The sequence below is a fragment of the Chelonoidis abingdonii genome, chromosome 17, assembly GCF_003597395.2.
Source record: "Chelonoidis abingdonii isolate Lonesome George chromosome 17, CheloAbing_2.0, whole genome shotgun sequence".
Taxonomy (NCBI): Eukaryota; Metazoa; Chordata; order Testudines; family Testudinidae; genus Chelonoidis; species Chelonoidis abingdonii.
In genome coordinates, this window is record NC_133785.1 from 23592396 (window position 1) to 23612204 (window position 19809).

The 19809-nt window shown below is 39.2% G+C and overlaps 1 protein-coding gene across 1 annotated transcript in view; it reads left to right on the forward strand.

Annotated features, from left to right (window-relative positions):
* The first annotated feature begins 1881 nt into the window (after positions 1-1881).
* The window catches only part of LOC116827051 (protein SSUH2 homolog), a 33388-nt gene continuing 15460 nt past the window's right edge, over positions 1882-19809 (forward strand). The window contains exons 1-8 of the mRNA XM_032784204.1: positions 1882-1967; positions 6846-6944; positions 8513-8594; positions 12408-12537; positions 14167-14227; positions 15685-15809; positions 16542-16604; positions 18588-18673. Coding sequence (XP_032640095.1) covers positions 1940-1967; positions 6846-6944; positions 8513-8594; positions 12408-12537; positions 14167-14227; positions 15685-15809; positions 16542-16604; positions 18588-18673 — 674 coding nt within the window. The 5' untranslated portion in view covers positions 1882-1939. The remainder of the gene's footprint in view (positions 1968-6845; positions 6945-8512; positions 8595-12407; positions 12538-14166; positions 14228-15684; positions 15810-16541; positions 16605-18587; positions 18674-19809) is intronic.

Genomic DNA, 19809 nt, shown 5'->3' on the forward strand with positions numbered 1-19809 from the left:
CAAAAATATGTTGACATGGTGATGGATTAAAATGAAAACAAAAATCCAAAATTTGATCAGCTCTAGAGAAAGGCTCCTACAGCCTCTCTCTCTCTCACATGCTTCATACCTACATAAGGGATGTGCGATGGGATAGCCTAATTTTGGCAATTAATTGGTCTTTGACTATTAACAGTAAATATGCCCAATGGGCTGTGATGGGATACTAGAAAGGGTGGTATCTGAGTTACTACAGAGAATTCTTTCCTGGGTGTCTTGCTGGTGAGTCTTGCCCACATGCTCAGGGATTAGCTGATCGCCATATCTGAAGTCCGGAAGGAATTTTCCTCCAGGGCAGACTGGCAGAGGCCCTGTTTTTTTTTTTTGTTTTTTTTGGTCTCTCTCTACAGCGTGGGGCATGGGTCACTTGCTGGAGGATTCTCTGCACCTTGAAGTCTTTAAACCACAAGCTGAGGACTTCAATACCTCAGACATAGGTCAGAGGTTTGTTACAGGAGTGGGTGGGTGAAATTCTGTGGCCTGTGTTGTGCAGGAGGTCAGACTAGAAGACCATGATGGTCCCTTCTGAGTCTTTGAGTCTATAAGGATGACAGAGAATCAGGCCTCTAATGAATCAAATATTTGAATATCATTGGATATTAACCTTTTGGTCACATGACCTAATAAGTAAGTCACTGAAAAATTGGCTAGTAACAACATATCCTCCATTCATTTTTTTTAAACTTCACATTTTTTGTTATTCTATAAAATATAAACAATAATGAAACAAAACATATATAAATACACGCACAGGATGGAAATAGCATATAAATAAGAAAATTCAAGAACAGGTTTGTTTATGATAATCATCAACTACCTGACAAAAGTCTCTTGTTAACTGTTTTCCCAGACAGGCAATAGCTTTTTGTCCTTAACTGTATCAATCTGTTCCTAATATTTCAGCTCATAGAAATGATGGATAACATTAGAGAGCACACATATTACCAAAGCAATGCTGTCTGCATACAGTACAGTAAACTTAGTTTTTTTGGATGAAGGTTGAAGTTCAAATAGGAAGTATGTGTGTGGAACCAGAGAAGAAGAAAAGGGATGTAAGGTGCACAAGAAAGAACTGGGAAAGCTTAGCATAGCTTGGCACAGAATATTTATTAACTCATTTGGTATAGCTACAGTATTCACCAGGGAACACAAGTATCCTAATTTGAGTTGTAGTAATGTACAGGATTCACATATATACAAGTTTGGCTAAATGAAGAGCAATGAATGGAGGATTCTGATCATTGCTTAAGTCTGCCAAAGTCTCTGGTATCTAGCTGGCATGTATTTAGCCATCATAATCATACATGACAGCAGATAATACCTTACATCAGATACAAAGACTTCTAGTGAAAGCAAAATAGGGGAAAAGGGGAAAAAAAGACAAAGTCCCATAACATGAAGGTATTTGTTACATACATATAAAACAGTACATCTGTATTTTGGGTGATGAGTAAAATGAATAAAGCCCATGATCACATTAAACCTGTAATGAAAGAACTACTCTTCTCATGTTACTGGATGGATAAGAGGGACAGATGGGAATATGATGTGTAAGGGGACTTACATCTACTCTACAGACCCTTTATATCAGGCTAGCTGGCCTGAACGGCCCATCGAGTAATCTGACCCTGAGTGTTAGTCTTTCTAAACATTTTGTCCCCTCTTATGGGTTTTGCTTTGGGAGGAGAACGTGAAACTCATACATTTGTTTGGCTTTTATTTACATCACTCACTTTTGCGTCAGCTTTGACTTTAATTCTGACCTTTCAATTGTTTGTGAGGTGGGAGTGGCCTGAGGGGGTGGGCTTTAGCTACTATGAACACAGAATGCTCAGAAAACAATGCATTCCATGGTAGAAATTGGGATTAGAAAATCCTCTTTGCCTCCTGACCCTTGAAAATGGACCATGAACAGAATGAAGATGACAGTAAGTAAAACTAAAGGAAATATAGCCCAGAAAGGATTGTTTCTCTAACAGTTTGTTGTCCTATTTTGTTATAATGCATGCTTAAAAATAGTTATAGGCTTTTCTTTCAGGCCACGCACTGAACAATAGTATGTTTCCAGCACTGAAAAGGTTCACTGTAAATACATGCATAGTTCCTCCCATTGTCTGTGAAAATGTGACAACTGTCAATTCATTCCTTAAATACACCTCTCTGGACAGCTGAAGGTGTTCAGTGCAAATTTAGGTCCAGATCAAAAGTCCACTGAAATCAGTGGAAAACTCTGATTTCCTTCAAGGGATCAGGCCCTTAAAATCATCTTCCATAACTAGAATTCCATAGTAATTTTGCATCACAGTTTTGTTTTCAATAAACAGAGGACTTTTGAATTCTACTACAAAGCTGCATGGCAAGAATTGAATGGGGACATTTATATCTTCTAATAAAATGCTGTGCAATTAAGACATCTCTGATAAAAGATCTTTTATCTGAAATCTTTGTCTGCACCTTTTTAAAGAGATTATAATACAGTCCCAAGAGAGATATCCATTTCAAGGGGCCCCAGTGAGACACTGCCATCACTAATACTGCTGAAACGTCAGTGAGTACTGATGTTTAATTCGTGAATGATGGAAGTCTTGATGATTGTTCGGAGAAATAATGATGCTACATGAAATATTGTTAAATCAAGATAAAAAGGAGATATTAATCTCTATGCAAAAAGCTGAACTCCAGGTCTGCCTAACCGTGAAAGAGTTAAGAAATAGATGAAAGGATACAGAGTGAACTGGGTTTCAATGATGCTTTTCCTGGGTGTTGTAAGAAATAATTATATTTGAAGGCTATATTTTTCTAACGAGTGAGATTGGCTAGATGTTGTTCAAAAAGGGCTGAATCCAAAGTCATTGAAAACTATGGGAGTCTTGCCATTGACTTCAAAGGGCTTTAGATCAGACCCTGCAATAACAGATACTATTACATGTATCCATTAAAACAATTGCACCTCCAGAAAAAGGGCATCGTTATATGCAGATTGCAATTTAAAAAAAGAAAATGATCATCCCAATATATTATGAGTCATATAAATGCATTGACACTATTGACTTCTAGCTTTAAACCTTCCCTTTCTCATCAAAAGGAAAAAAATAATTTCTCAATACTTAATTCCTGCCAACTGTTGCCAAACTTTCCCATAAACATTCCTTTACATGTAGGGAAAGGACAACAGATTTAAACCAGCTGTAATACCAGAACTCTCTCAAACCATTTTTAAGCTTTGTGCAAATATCCCTTTCTCCATTTCCAGTAAAAATATATAAATGCTTTTGGTGTGCTAATTGGCATAAAAGAATGGTGGGGAAATAAGAGATGACAAAGTTCTGCTTATTTTATGATAGGGGAAAAATGTATTTGGCAATTTATTTTATATGTGCCCATCACTCATCCACTTGTATTTACATTGTGGATTCTTAACCAGGCAGTCCCAATCACTCTGAGCTTCCATACTGCTCAATGGAAAGGAAGGAGCATTGGTTTTGCAGTCTTGGTATAGACCTCCAAAGTCTGAAAAACAAATGACCGAGATATCACAGAAAGTATAAGAATGCAACAGTATAGGATAGGGGCGTACAATAGTTTTGCTTAGCCAGAAACTCAAACCCAAACTGGACCTGCACTGTTAGAGTTTTCTGGAAAAAAAAATCACACTCCTGTAACCTTAGTTTCATCATAAAATTATGGTGTTTCCATTAAGAAATCATTCTATTTTGATGACAGGTCAGGCAACCCTGCTTTTGAATTTGGGGTGGGCACAGTAGAAAGCATCTACTCAAAGAGGAGCTCCGCATTCTGGAAGTCCATCCATGCACACATGTGGTCTGTGGATGGAATTCTGGGATATGGGCACTTCCAAATTGGTGTCACCATGTGTTTCCATGCATTTCTGAAGTCAATGGGAATTTTGCCACTGACTTCAGTGGGCGAAGGATTAGATCTCTAACGTACAATACAAGAACATGCTGCAAACTGAGGCACAATTTATAAGTAACAACTTACACTCTCAATTTCTTGGCTTTGGTCAAAGTGCTTCTCAGTCTCATTGTTATTCTAAAGTACATGTGTTTATATATTATTGTGATATCTAGCAACAGGAACAAGTCTGTTGGTGATTTATATGCTCCAAATTCGGGATATTTATAACTCATCCATTTAAAATATTTGCACGGAGCTGGAATTTGGAACATATTCTCAGCTCAATTTTTGTTGTAAATAAGTTACTTAAAATTGCTAGGCTATTTTTAACTTTAGCCCATTAAAATAAATGTTTGGGTACTCTTGGGAACATGCAGAACAAGATTTTTTTTATAAGTACAATGTGATTTAGAAATAAAAAATATTGGCAGAGGTTGTGATGTAATGGTTAACAGGGTTCTAGGAGTAAGGACATTTGGGTTCTTGTGTCTGCACTGACAGTGCCCATGGGTAAACCACTGACTCTCAGTTTATGCCTCTATAAAATGTATATAATGCCCACCTACCACACAAGGGTGATGTCAGTCTTAATTAATGTTTATAAAGGATTCTTAGTTCTCTGAATGCGACAAATTTATAAAATTGACTGATTTCTTGTGGGTATCATAACCTAAGTGAGTTCCATTGCTACGTCATATGAGTTGGTGAATTGTGTTGGTTGTCACAGTTTAGTTCATAGTGGATGGCTGTTCAACTTGTTAGTGGGAATCTCAGCAGAAATATCGTGGAAATTGAACTTCTAGAGAGGCTGTGAGTGAGCAGGTATCAACTAATATGGGCCCTAATTCCTGGCTCTGTCACTGAGCTACTGTGTGGCCTCTGGCAAGTCATTTCAGCCTCTCGGAGCCTCTGTTTCCATACTCATCCTTTGTCTGTCTTGTAGCTGGAAAGCTCCTTGGGGCAAGCATTGTCTGTAAGTATCTATTTGTACAGAATCTAGCACAGTGAGGTTTGAAAATCCATTGGGGCTCCAGTCACTACTGTAACATTAATAATTCTCATAGCATCTAGAGGTGAACCCTCCAGATCATGGGTCATAGACAGGTGTAGATTCTCCAGTTCTTTTTTTTCAGCAGATAATTTCTTTTAAACACAGAGATGGGGCAAAACTGGAAGTATTTATCCAACACCTTTCCCTATCTCTGGACATTGGAAGTGCAGATAAAATGGGACCTAGATCAGAACTATCAAACTATCCCTTGATTTTAAATTTTCAAAACCAAACTCTGACTCAAGAGACTTTAGAAATGCATAATAGACTAATTTACCGTAATCTGTGAATTAATCGACTCGTCTCTCTAGAGATGCTTTGCTCATTGCCTTAAATAAAATAACTTTGAATTTGTTCTGGACATGACCAAAATAATTATCCTGAAAGCAACATATGGATTTTTTTTTAAAAGAAAGTGTTCTATAGTGTTTATCACTCAACATCAGGCTGATATCTTCACTCCTTCAGTACAAGGACAACCTTGTCTTCTGCACAGGAAAGGTGACATTTCTACTGAAGCATATCGTTTCTTATTTTCATAGGTAAAATAATGAAGTGGTTAATTTAGGCTCTCTGAAGAATTAAGAATGGTCTCAGAGGAAAAGTCAAGTAAATCAAATTGATGGATGTCTGCACTGAGCCATTCTTTCTGTCATTTGAATTGTACATTGTTAGCAGATGACATTTCCTGGCTTTTCCACGTGCTTCTTTGTTTTTTTTAATTAACTGAATTTGCTTCCTGGTGCAAAGCTCTCTAATATGATGGGAAAGGTCACTGGATGGAGGGCTAGTTAATACGAGAGATGGTACTCCTGATTCTTCATGCAGAAACAAATTGTTATAGCTCAGGAAGAGGAGTATTTTTAGAGCAGCACATAAAGAAACAAAACAACTGATGTCCCAAGATTAGGATTAAAATAGTTAAAAGTGTGGCGAAATTTTATAGAAGCCACTGCTAGTTACCAGCGTTATTATTACTAAAAACAAAGGGTGAGATTTCTAATATAACTAGGGGGTTGGACACCCAGCTTTCATTAGCTTTAATGAGTCTAAATCCCTTAGGCAATTTGAAATTCTCATTCATGTTTTCTTATCCAATTACTAAATACAGAAGTTCAACCTCTGGAAAACTGTTATTTACAGTAATACTTCTGTAAGGCCCGAATTCTGCATGCTCATGTTTAACAGCACACGTATGAATAGTCCCATTAAAGTAATGTGTGTATAAAGCTAAGCATGTGCAGAAGTATCTGCAGAATCAGAACCTAAATTCTAATATCTGATATCAGGTACAAGTTTCTTTTTTTGCTTAAAAAGTGATGAGCCTTTAGTTTGTGAAGTGTTTAAATTACGATAAAATATTATCAGTAAATCACATCAGTAATATATTCATCTTTTTCATTATAACCAACAGGACAAATACTTCATGAGTAGAAATGATTTTGTTTGTATTCAATATCTTTCATCTGAGGATCTGAAAGCATTTCCATTAAGGTACCAATGCTGAGAAGGCAAGCATGATTGTAGCCCATTTACAAGTGGGGGAATTAAGGCCCAGTTAAACAACTTGGCCAAAGATTCATTGGAATAGAACCCAGGATTCCTGCCCCAGCTCTAACAATTAGGTTACATCAGTTACATTTCTGCAAATGTGTACTGAGAATTGCTCCATCCCCAGCCTGGAGGCTGAGCTCGCAGGAGGCAGGGTTTGCTGTGATCTCTCCATTTTTACCTTTATCATCTCCCTTTGCCCTATTTCCCTCCCCAGTAAAATTATAGCACAGTAAGTGATTATTCCATTTAATTGATCACTCTATGTTCCTTATTTCTATACTAGCAATCCTGGATCTGGAATCGGAGCCTGAAAGTCCACTAGCACCCCCTGAAGATCTTCTGGAACAACTAGACGGCTATGAATGGACTCTGCGAGGTGGGGGTATATGTGAAGCATGGACAGTTTCTCTTTTATTACAGTCTGTATATGAATTTGTTTCTGTGAAAGTGAGAGATTAATTGCCCCTGTTTTATCCAAGCAAGAGCCATGCAAGCTCCCTCATCACTCTTTCCTATAAGTCTCTATTCTGGTGTGAAAACATTTGCTACTGTGGTCCCAGGCCACTCTTGAGCAGAGGCAGCTGTTCATGCCAACATGCGAGGCAACTTTGTCAAGTATGAGAGTGGGACTTGGATGAGATCAGTGCACTAATGTTCACTAGGAAATCCCTAGAGAAAGGTGCAAGAACACACTCTGCCACCTATCTATCCCACAGTGTTAAATATTTCTGGATTGTGGTTAAATACTGTACCCGGTCCCACTACAAGATGTTGCTGTTAGTGCTGGGGTGCACCGGTCCCATAAACACTTGGTAGCATGCTGGGTGTCTCCAAGGCTTCAAGGATTAGGTTCTTTAGGCTCAGTGGGTTCCTCAAAACTTTTGCATGCTTTGAGTCACAGAAGATTTATTTACTAGGCCTGTCATCAGAAAGATGTGCAAACATCCTAGGCACAATTGCTTTCAGTATTACAACAACAACGAAAAGGCTAAACCCAGCACAGGTGAATAAACAGTAATAAGGACCCCATGAAAACCCTGCACACTGTCTTCCCTGCAAGCTACTGCACTGTATCCATCCTCCTGCTGGTCCTCTGCATCTCTGTCCAGCTGTCAGGCCATCTAGTTCCACCTCCCAGGCTACCTCCATCCACTGCCAGCTCCCAGGCTACTGTGTTTGGCCTGCTGCTGCTGCTACTGACAACAGCCTCCATCTCCCTCCTGAGCCTAGCCCATTTCACCTCTGGTTGTATTTCTCTTTCGCAGGCTTGGGAGGCTATGGAGTCCTCAGCTGGATGTTGAGCTAGGGGTTAACAGTGCCCAGTAATGAACTAGTAAATCTATTACAGTGTATCCAATATTTCTGGATTATGAGGCTACGGGAACGCCACTCGAATTAATGGAGTTTGCTGACGTGGATGAAGTTCAATTGCTACATCAACTCTCAAAAACCACAGAGAAAAGACTGACAAAACTCAAACTGAAACTTTTTTTCTTAAAGTGATCAACATTCATCATTCTCCTCAATTATTTTCATTTTTGATTCCTCTGCCCTGCTGGGTTTTGGCCAGGTCCAAAACCAGAATTGTCAAAGCTCCAAAAGAAAATGCCCTTCCCTCCCAAACTCTGGCCTATCGGAAAATAGAAAGGTTTAGAAACCTCATGAGAATGTCTATTTAGGAGATTCTGGGCCAGATTCTCAGCTGGCATAAGTTAGAGTTGTTCCACAGAAACCACTGGAGGTTTGATGATTGACACCATCTGAGGATATAATCCATCCACCCTACTTTGCAGATTTTGGATAGGCCTCCAGACTCCTGAGACCTTATCTAAATTCCTCTCTTTTTGGAGGTTCCGCCATTACTAATTCATAACAACAGACAACCTCTGTAAAGTAAAAGATTTTGCTGTTAAATTTAGACTAATTCCACATTTTGATTGTTTCCCTTAGGAGGAAAAAACCTGCCACCACCTGCAGACTTACTGAGAAAGCTCAGTGAACAGAGAGACAGGCCCATATTTCCAGAACACAGGTGAGATCCTTGCCTTTGCTGCTGTATTTGCTTAACATGACTTAGGACCCTAGCCTGCTGCCCCAGGAATATTATTTTGATGATTATTAATATTACAATGGCACCTAGATCACAACCAAGATCAAAACCCCATTGTGCTAGGTGCTGGGCAAAGATATAACGAGAGAGAGTCCCTGCCCTTCCAATCTCTATAGACAAGTCAAACAAAGGGAAAACATTCTTCTCCTCATTTTACAGAAAAATGAAATGATTTGCTTAAGGCCAGACAGGAAGCAGAGCCAGACACTGACCTGAGTCCCCACCGATGCCTTAGTTACAAGGCCATTCCTCCTCTTTAGCAGATCTATTAACTTCATTGGGACTACTCACATGTGAATGGACCAACTCACATGAGTGGGGGATGCACATCATCATCATAGCAATGTCCCTCTGTCACGTTCATTGGCCAAACCAGACAGTCTCTACGCAAAAAAATAAATGGACACAAATCTGACATCAGAAATCATAACATTCAGAAACCAGTAGAACACTTCAATCTCTCTGGTCACTCAATAACAGACCTCAAAGTGGCAATTCTTCAACCAAAAAACCCTTCAAAAACAGACTCCAACGTGAAGCTGCAGAACAGGAATTCATTTGCAAACTAGAAACCATCAGATTAGGCCTGAATAAAGACTGGGAGTGGCTGAGTTAGGGTGACCAGATAAGCATAAGTCCCAATTCTGAACCTTAGCGTCCAAAATGTGGGTGCCTGCATGAACCCTCCAAGCTTAATTACCAGCTTGGACCTGATAGCGCTGCCACCAGACAGAAATCAGTGCCTGCCTCACTCTGGTCTCCCCAAACCTTCCCTGGGGGACCCCAAGACTCAGATGCCCTGAGTCTCACAACAAAGGGAAATAACCCACTTCCCTTCTCCCTCTTTACCTTCCCCCAGATTTTCCCGCCCTGGGTACACTAGGAGATTTCCCTGCTTCCATTCCTTGAAACACAAACCCAGAGAGATTAAGTGTCTCTCCCCCTCACCCAGAGGCTATGCAAATTCAAGCTTAGTCAATCTAACACAAAGGGATTTCCCCCTCCCTTCGTTCCTTAGCCTTAACCAGAGAAAAACTCAAACAAGTCTTAAAAAGAAAGCTTTATATAAAAAGAAAGAAAAAGACATAAAAATGGTCTCTGTATCAAGATGACAATATACAGGGTCAATTGCTTAAAAGAAAACATGAATAAACAGCCTTATTCAAAAAGAAATACAATTTAAAACATTTCAGCAACTACACACATGTAAATACAAAAAAACCAATAGAAGCCTATTTTTTTTCTACCTTTGTACTCACAACTTGGAAACTGAAGATTAGAAGCTTGAAGATAGAAAAGATCCTCTCTCATAGCTGAGAGTCAGACAAAGACACAGACCCAAACATTCCCTCCCTCAGCTTTGAAAAATCCGGTTTCCTGATTGGTCCTCTGGTCAGGTGTTTGGTTCCCTTTGTTAACCCTTTACAGGTAAAAGAAACATTAACCCTTAGCTATCTGTTTATGACAGAGTGGTTGTCCTGCGTCCCGACTGATCTTTGGTCGGGACACAATTTGTCCCGATATTTCACTCCGCGGCGGACAACCCCCCATGTGTCCTGATATTTTCTTCATCTCATCCGGTCACCCTAGGTTGGGTCATTAAAAAACCTAAACTTAATTTCCCCAATACTAATTTCTCCCTATTGTTACTCACACCTTCTTGTCAACTGTGTGTAATGGGCCACTCTCTTGCCACTTCAGAAGTTATTTCTCCTCCCTTGGTATCCTGCTGTTAATTGATTTATCTCGTTAGACTGACCTAACACTTGGTAAAGCAAACCCCATCCTTTCATGTATTTACACCTGCTCCTGTATCTTTTACTTCATATATCTGATGAAGTGAGTTCTAGCCCATGAAAGCTTATGCCCAAATAAATTTGTTAGTCTCTAAGGTGCCACAAGGACTCCTCATTTTTTTGCTGATACAGACTCACACGGCTACCACTGAAATCTATCAACATTTTTCTTGTGCAACTTAGGTGGCACTTTGGGCTAGCCCTCAGCTCAGGGGTGAATTTTACCTTTAATGTGCAGCCCCAGGTATTGAACTCAGCACCTTCCATCTTTGCCTCTGCCCTCACCCTTTTAAAACAATCTTCCATTTGCCAGTAAAGTAGAAAAGCAAAGTACAAATGATAAAGCACCATTTTAATGAACTGCAGTATAGTATAATGATTGGAGGGAGCCTCAAAAAGGATTTAGACAAGGTGTACAGTGGGATTAAACTTCTCAGTCTTTATGAGAGGGAAGGGCATTAGGACCTGCCTGAATGTCTTTTTAAACACAACCTGGTAATGACAGAAAGGGTAATAAAGAAACATAGGAGCTGTGAGTTGATAGTTATCTGCTAAACACTCATTAAATCAAACATCTGAGCCAAATAAAAAGGGATCTAGAGGCTCAGGAATATTTGCTAAGAGCAGATGTGTTTTAAATTTCCTTTGGATAGCATGAACACAAGGATGATTTATTAGCCCCCTAGTCTCTAATGAGAGTGTCATGGGATGTTTCAGACATCCACGTTATTGATCGGAAGGCCTGCAGGGGTGATTTATCCTGTCAAGAATTATCTGGCTAATAGCCTATAAAATGGTTGTTTGCGCTCTCTGATAACTGCCTGTAGCATCATATTATTTGTAGGATTTGTGATATTAGCTCTTCCTTTTTATTGAAAAGGGGCTTCTTAATATAAGTTGTCACAATCCTGACAGCAAAGATTCTTAAAGAATATTGTCTAGGGCCCTAACAAATCCTTAGCAAAACTTACTTTACCTGGGAGGATTCAGTCATCATTGCCTCCTAAGAAAAGAATTGCTTACTTAAGCATTCCGCAAACAGCAAATGCTGAGCTGATCCCCTCTATTAGCATCCACTCTACAGTATTTCGATACATCTTTGCGAGAGCATTTTTACATTAGAGAAATGTACCAAATATAGAAAAGGAGAACATACAGTATTACAAGGGGGGCATGGAGGCTCCAGTCCTCCACCTTCGCAGTCAGTGAGAGTATTACCATTGACTGCCAAAGGCAGTAGGAGCAGGGCTTTAAAATCAGTTATTACCATTGCGACTGCTAGCATGTTATTCATATTCTATTTCAGCTGTGTATGTCGGTATGCTAGTTATATTGTCTACTGCATCCTTGCATTTCTAGGAGGCTGCTGTCTGCAGAGGCAGTTGCCACTCAGAGCAGAGCTATTGCAGCATGTTACAGAGGACACGTATTATGCTCTCTTCATGTGCCCATTAGTCTTTTTGTTGTTGCCATTTCTATTAACCTGAAATAAAAAAAATCCAGACTCAAGATATGGCTACTCTTCATGTATAAAATTATACGTAGTCTCTAAGTGTGTATAGAGATCGGACAGGAAAGATGTTTATATTTTGGTTTGGATCTGGTGAAATCACAGGCTGGGTTTTGATTTTGCGAATTTGTTTTAGATCTGGCATCTTTTTTATCCCAACCAGCAGAGTTTAAGGTAGAGGTTCAAACTTTTGGGTTAGACCCATTTTTCTAATAATGAGTAAAGTGAGATCTTCTTCGTTTTGCAGGTAATTTAAAAATACATTTGTCTTTTATTTGTTTGTAATTAAAAAGATGCTGAGGCCAGCAGTGATTAGTGTCAAAGACTGGGCTTCTCTCCCTGGCAGTGAGTTAAATGTGCTAAATAGACATGGCTGTTTCTTTAAAAGGTTAAAAATGGAGAGTTTATCATTTGAATGTTAATCCTTAGGATTCCCACAATGACAGAAGACATGGCCAGGAATGCCTTCCTCAGCTTTGTCAATTCCAAATGCTGCTATGGCAATAAAGCTGCTGGAGAACTGGTCATTCAGGATTTGAGACAGAAGACTGTATACAGAGTGAGTATATTCAGATCTGAAACTGAAAAAAAGGAGTGCTTGGGCGATGTTTGGCCAAGTTGCTTCAATAATTTTCCGGTTGTCAAGTGATACTGGTCCATGAAGAATCATCTATTTATTAAATAAAATGACTTTAATTCATTTGTCTTGAAATGGAATTCTATAGCTCAAATAAATATTTTCCAAGGAAAACCCACCTTACTATTATTTACAACCTTCTACAAGTCCATCTTTCTCTATAGTACGAGCATCTGCAATACCTAAATGCTACAAAATTTCTGAAAGATTTTCTCCTCCCTTCTGAATTATGGAATTTGTCTGTGGCATCAGACGCCTAAAATTGCTGCCTTTCCCCGGGCAAAACTGGAGGTATATGCTAACCTGCACTTGGTTTACTCACACAAACACAGGGAACAAAATGTAATCCTAAATGTACTCTACCAGAGTTATTCACTCAAATATATAATTCAGCTGAAAACTGACTGATCTAGGTTCTTTATGTCATCCCCATCACAAATTTATTAAAGTGAGCTCAAGATAAGCTCTCCCTCTCACTTTCTCTCCTTTTTCCATTCTGTAAAAAAGTTCTTTTGGATACGTTCTTTTATGTTTTTTTAAAATATTTTGTGCTGCGCCAAAAATGCCAGTTTGCCATTGAACTGAGCATTAATGAGTTTCAGAATGCAGATGCCCCCTGTTATTATACACAATGGATCACTCAACTTTCTAATACATATACAATGGGACAAGTATAGCTGTTAAATAGAACAAAAATGTTATGCTGCTGCAGGAAGTTCTAATATATAATTGAGCACTTCTCGCTTCAAAGGTTTTAAAAAGAGAAATATAAGACAACAAATACCACAATAGACAAAACTCTTTGTGTTCTCAATGGAGTTCATTGAATAACTCACTAAAATAATATTTACTGCCAGCCTAGCCCTTTTTTCTGTTCACACAAGACTTATGAGGTGCGAGGTCATTAGTAACTTGGAAGTATTCATTAAATATTCAGAATCAAGAATTTCTAGCCTATGGCCTATTAGTTCTTCATTTGTGAACACAACATCAGTTGTGTTGAGTGATAGTTCATCCAAGTCACATGGTATTGTTTCTGTTCCCCAGTGGGTTTTCTGAAGCCTTTCAGACTAGACTATAAATGACAACTGATGAATAGAAAATCATAAATACTGCACCTTTTGTAGGAAATTTCAAACAAATAACCATTTATACGAAGCTGTTCAACTTTTGGGATTCACAAACTTTCTAGCAGTTATCTGAACAATCCTGAGTAAACAAGCAACAGAATCCCATGAATAAAACACTTTCCATTTGTATTTGCTAGTCTACGTCTTTAAATAAAGAAATAAATAGTTGATGGAGCTCTATCTTTGAGTCAAATGATTTAGTGAATGTCCTTGCCGACTTTTTCCCGCAACTTATTGTGAAAACTTGAAATGGAAAAAGTTCTCCAGTATGATTTAGTTGGTGTTGGTCCTGCTTTGACCAGGGGATTGGACTAGATGACTTCTGGAGATTTCTTCCAACCCTAATATTCTATGATCCTATGACGGCTTAATACAATTTCTCTTAATGATAATTGATTGCATGATTATTTCTCTTTTCTAGTATAGATTGGAGACCTATCATGAATCAAGGCAAAGTGAATGGACTTTTCAACCTTTTACTAGTGAGTAGCTGCCAAATAACCAATCTGAAATGAGACAAACAGGAAATGCTTGAATAACTGAGGCTGTGTGTATACTTGGAGCTAGGAGTGTGATTTCCAGCTCATACTCATGCTAACTCTCATTGAACTATTGCACTGAAAGTAATAGCATAGCCAAGGTGGCATGGGCAGCAGAGAGAGCTGACATGTGCTAGCCACCCCGAATAAGTACCCATGTGGTCTGAGAGAATATGTGATTTATTCAAGGTCATAGATGAAGTCAACATGACTAGAACATTCTTTCTCTTTCACTAGACCACCTTACACAGGACCATCCTCTGCTAGTACCTGTAAGATATGGATCTAAAATGAAGAGTTTGGATGAGGAAATGGATCAGATCTCTCTCCAAGCTTAGGAGAAGGATAGTCAGACCTGGGATTTTGTTTTGCACCCATCTATAATAGGGTACATATTATACACACTGAAAAATCATACTCTGTTCAGAGACCCCATGTAATGCCTGAATATTGTAGCAGGTGAATAGGAAGCTGTCTCAGCTCTGCTATTCACTGCTTAGATCATTAACTTAATTTTAACATTTAAAATTATTTTATTTCAATTTAAAGTCAGATTTAATTCATTTTTTTTGCACAGGTTCTCTCAACTGTCTACAGTACTTAAAGACTTGGGACTTTAAACCAAGAAAATAAGCTTTACCTGACTACTTTAAAAAGGGTTTTGTCAGATTACAGTATGTGTGATAAAAAAATTAAAAAAAATTAATGAGTAAAAAGAGAGCTGCCTGTGAGAAGTCAAGGACACAATGAGGTCTGTCTTGCAAAGGTGAGGTGTGATGGGTTTCTAAGAGAAGTAATACATTCTGGCTGAAGTGATTGGCATGACCTATTATATGAAGCAGCTGAGGGACTTTGAAGAGAGCATTGTGGATGCAAGACTTTCCTTTATAGACTTAGGTTCATTTTATTCCCATTTTGTGAGGATTTTGTTAAGGGTCTTGGAAGCCGGTGACATTATTTCCATTAGAAAAAGCAGATTGCCTCTATAGTAATAACTTCCTGCAAAGTGTGATATACCATGGTGCTTGTGAAAGATTTTAAATTGACAGCCCTAGAGAGTGAAGTTCTTTTATTTATCCAGAAGAAAGGTACAGCAGAGATAACAGTCCCTTGCACTCCTTGAACAATGTGCCTGAACTCTGACTAGGATGGGCCTTGGACTCCGTGAAAGGCAGTTGAAGGAGTCAGTAAGAAAGTCTACACCAGAGAAAGAGTAGGCAGTTCAGTCTGCATCCTTTGCTGAGAATGCCAACAAGAGCACCCTGTGGTGCACTGCCAGTTGTGGGGCTTGTTGGTGTTCCATTGGGAAGTGGTTGGAGAACACCAGACTCATTTCCAATAACATATACAGCAGGGCAATGTTCGACCAAGGTTTATACAAGGTTTTCTTCCTGATGCAGATAATTTGGTAGATGGACCACAAAATGGCGCTTCTCCTCGGCCATGGGATATTAAGGTCCAGGCGCCGCCAACGTTTCAAGATGATACAAAGAAGTTCCGAGTACCTCACTCTTCATTAGTCAAGGTAATTCAGTCTGTGGATCACTTAAAATCAAGGGCAAAGTGTGTTATTAATTAGGACACATTCATTTAGATGAGCCTTCCGAAGGTCTAATTATTATGGTTGTGGAGGGCAGAGTTCTCAATACATTTTAGTGTTAGTTTTGTAATTTTATCTTATGGATTTCATATGAAAATAATGTCTGTATGTGCTTGCTCGCATACACACACACACACTCTCTCTAAATATGTGGGCAAATAGGTATAATGTATTTTTGACTATCTTTTTTGTCTAGCTGTTTGGGTACAAATTTTGCTCTAAGTTTTATACGAAATGGTGCAGGGTGATTTTTTTCCCTCTCTCTCGCTGTCTTATTAATAATGACAAAAACTGACAGAAGTTTTTCCAGTATTTTTTCATGACATCTTCCTCCTCTTTTGACCACCTCCAAGGGTAGTTTAATTTTTTGTAAGTAAAATTTTGATTAAAAAAAAGAAATTTCAGCAAAAGTATGCACAGAAAATATTTTCCATTTTTCAGGTAGGTCTAATTAGAAATTCTGCTCCGTTAAATAATATACTATTGATGGTTCCTTTAGTAGTCTTTTAAAGCAGGTTTTACTCTATTTGATGCTATCTGATTGGGAGTAAAATGCCATCACTAAAGTATTTTTGATGTAAAATGATTGTGTAATCCTATGTTAATGTTTCTGAAATATCTTGGTAGCTTTATACATGAGCAATATTTTGATTTCAGGCATGCCACAAATGCCAGGGTCGTGGCCGACACAAATGCAGTGCTTGCCATGGTGCAGGCAGGGTAAGTAGCAGTTATGACTTCTTCAAGACGGTCCCCAATTCCATACTTTTCATTTGGGTGCTTCACTCACAGATATCTTATCTAGCATTTAATATAGTGGTACTGCACTTATAAATGGGGAGGATTCAGGATGAGTGTAGGGGTGGTAAATCAGCAGGATAATGTTGTTTACTTCCAAACTTTGCATAGTAAAGGCCTGATCCTGCATTCTTTGTACACCCAAACTTCCTATTGACATCAAGGTATCCACATGTACAGAATCTGGATTGTGAACTTTATGAATGAAAAGAATCCTATTTGGAAATTCACTCCAGTAGGTAGATAACCTCAGGAGTTATAATAACTTACTCCTCTCTAGCCAATGGATTACACTGGTTTGTCTGAGAGTAGATTTCACTCTGCATGCAATCAAACTAGTATGAATCCTAAACATACAATACAGTAAATCCATCAACACATTTGCTCAGACTGTAGTTTTGAAATTTGTCAATGGATATGAATCCCCCAATCCAGCAAGCCATATGCTTAACTTTAAGTGTAAGAGTAATCTGACTGAGTAGTTCCCAGCTGTGCATTTGGCCTCCTCTTTCTAATGTGATCATCCTGCATGAAAGGTCCCAGCAACAAAAACATATTCTTGTTCACAGTACTCAGAGCATACTGTTTAGCTAAATCTAGTCCGATTTTACAAAAATGTGTCTGCAAAGCAGCTTGCTAGTCATTACATACACCAATGTATGTGCAAAAATGTGTATATAATATAAAATACTTTTAATCTCATTCCAATCTCATTTATACCAGTGGTAAATTTGACCAATAGACACCTATTCAGCCCACTTTCACAGGCACTGAGATTTAATCAATCTTCTATTTTCCACTTTATTGTTGTCAAGGCGATTCTCCACTCTGGCACTTCGAGTGCAGAAGGTGGGGGCCTGCAAGAATTTTAAAAATTAATACTGGCCATTTAGGGCTTGTATTAAACTCCCAAGGTCACAGCTTCTCTCTGACCTTGGATGGGTAGATGCTGCCACCAATCAAGTGCAAAAAACCAAACCAAACCAAAAACCCCTTGAGAACTCAGGAAGGAACACTTGAGAATTCCTTCCCCTGGGGTACCTTCAAGCCCTTTCACTCCCTTCCCGGGAAGAGCTGAGAAAAAACCCCAAAGGAAATCAGCTGTTCCCACCAGCTAATTAAACAACATATGCACAAACCTCTTAGGGACACAAAAATCGAATCCTGTTCTTAAAAAAAGGTAAATTTTATTAAACCACAAAAGAAAGGACATTTGGAACTTAGGCTTTTTGCTAGATCTTAAAAGAAACAATTACAAAAATTAAGCATCAAGATAACTCGCTTAAGGTTCAGCTTAAAGGTTACAAGCAAAACAAAAGCATCAGGGGTTAGCACAGAGGAGTCCACAAGCCAATAAAAAAAATAAAAGAAATAACCCTAATCGCGTCTTCCTAGATATTCCCTAATTTACTTACATTTCTGGGGTTTCAGATAAGCAATCTTTAGGTATGATCTGATGGTTTTTCACACTTGGCTTAAAGCTTCTCACAGCATAACTGCTCCCTGTTCCTCTCTTCCCGGAAAACACACACACACAGACAAAGGAAAGTTTTTTTCCAATTTAAAAAAATTCTAACCCTCTCATTGGCTCTTTTGGTCAGGTGCCCACTCCTTTCCTTTTACCTGTGGGCTTGTTAACCCTTTACAGGTAAAGCAAGTAGAGAGCCACCACCAAGCAGGATTCCATAGCCAACTGGCTGGCTGGGTGTCCACAAAAGGGAGCTATCCCCCCTCTGATTTATCACATTGCGCAAAGCACATACCTAACATAACTTCTTTTTTGCTGAAACCTGACTGAGCAGGGTTGTGGTTAGAAAGCATAAAGATAGTATGCAAGACAAATCTGAAACATGGTTGTTTCTAGTGTCAGGGAGGGCATATTTTATTTCTCTGGTGCATTTTTAGATGAGATGTGTTACGTGCAGTGGGGCCAGACACAGGAAAAAACAGCAAAAGCGATGCAAGATCCGTTCAGGAACTGGACGTAAAAGGTAAGGTGGGCTCATTGGCATTTTGCCACCATGGCTCCATTTAGATTATTTTCTAGAATAATTTGATTTATTAAGAAAAAAAAATCTAATCCTCATTTGTGCACAGAGAGGCAGATCCTCTACGTGGATGAGTTGCACTGTATGTAAGAGAGCAGTATGATAGCTCAGAGCTGCAGTATGAACCTGGAGAAAAGCCTGTTAAGAGTCTTTGGGTTAAGTTTAGAGGTGAGAGCAACAAGGTGTCATGGTGGGCATCTGCTATAGACCACCAGACCCGGAGGATGAGGTAGATGAGGCTTTCTTCAGACAACTAACAATTTTCCAAATCACAGGCCCAGGTTCTCATGAGGGACTTCAGTCACCCTGACATTTGCTGGGAGAGCAATACAGCAGTGCATAGATAATCCAGGATTTTTTGGAGAGTGTTGGGGACAACTTTCTGGTGCAAGTGCTGGAAAAACCAACTAGGGGCGGTGCTCCTCATGACCTGATGCTCACAAACAGGGAAGAATTGGTAGGGGCAGGGCCAGCTCTACCATTTTTTCTGCCCCAAGCAAAAAACAAAACAAAAAAAAGCCGCCCAGAATGTGCTGCCCCAAGAATGGATGGAATGCCACTCCTTAGCATGTGCCGCCCCAGGCACATGCTTCCTCCATTGGTTCCTGGGATCGGCCCTGGGTAGGGGAAGTAGAAGTGAGTGGCAACCTGGGCAGTAGTGACCATGAGATGGTCGAGTTCAGGATCCTGACAAAAGGAAGAAAGGAGAGCAGCAGAATATGGACTGTGGACTTCAGAAAAGCCGACTTTGACTCCCTCAGGGAACTGATGGGCAGGATCCCCTGGGAGGCTAATATGAGGGGGAAAGGAATTCAGAAAAGATGGCTGTATTTTAAAGAAGCCTTATTGAGGGTGCAGGACCAAACCATCTCAATATGCAGAAAGAATAGCAAATATGGCAAGTGACCAGCTTAGCTTGACACAGAAATCTTTGGTGGTCTTAAACACAAAAAGGAAGCTTACAAGAAGTGAAAACTTGGACAGATGATTAGGGAAGAGTATAAAGATATTGCTCGAGTATGTAGGGATATAATCAAGAAGGCCAAAGCACAATTGGAGTTGCAGCTAGCAAGGGATGT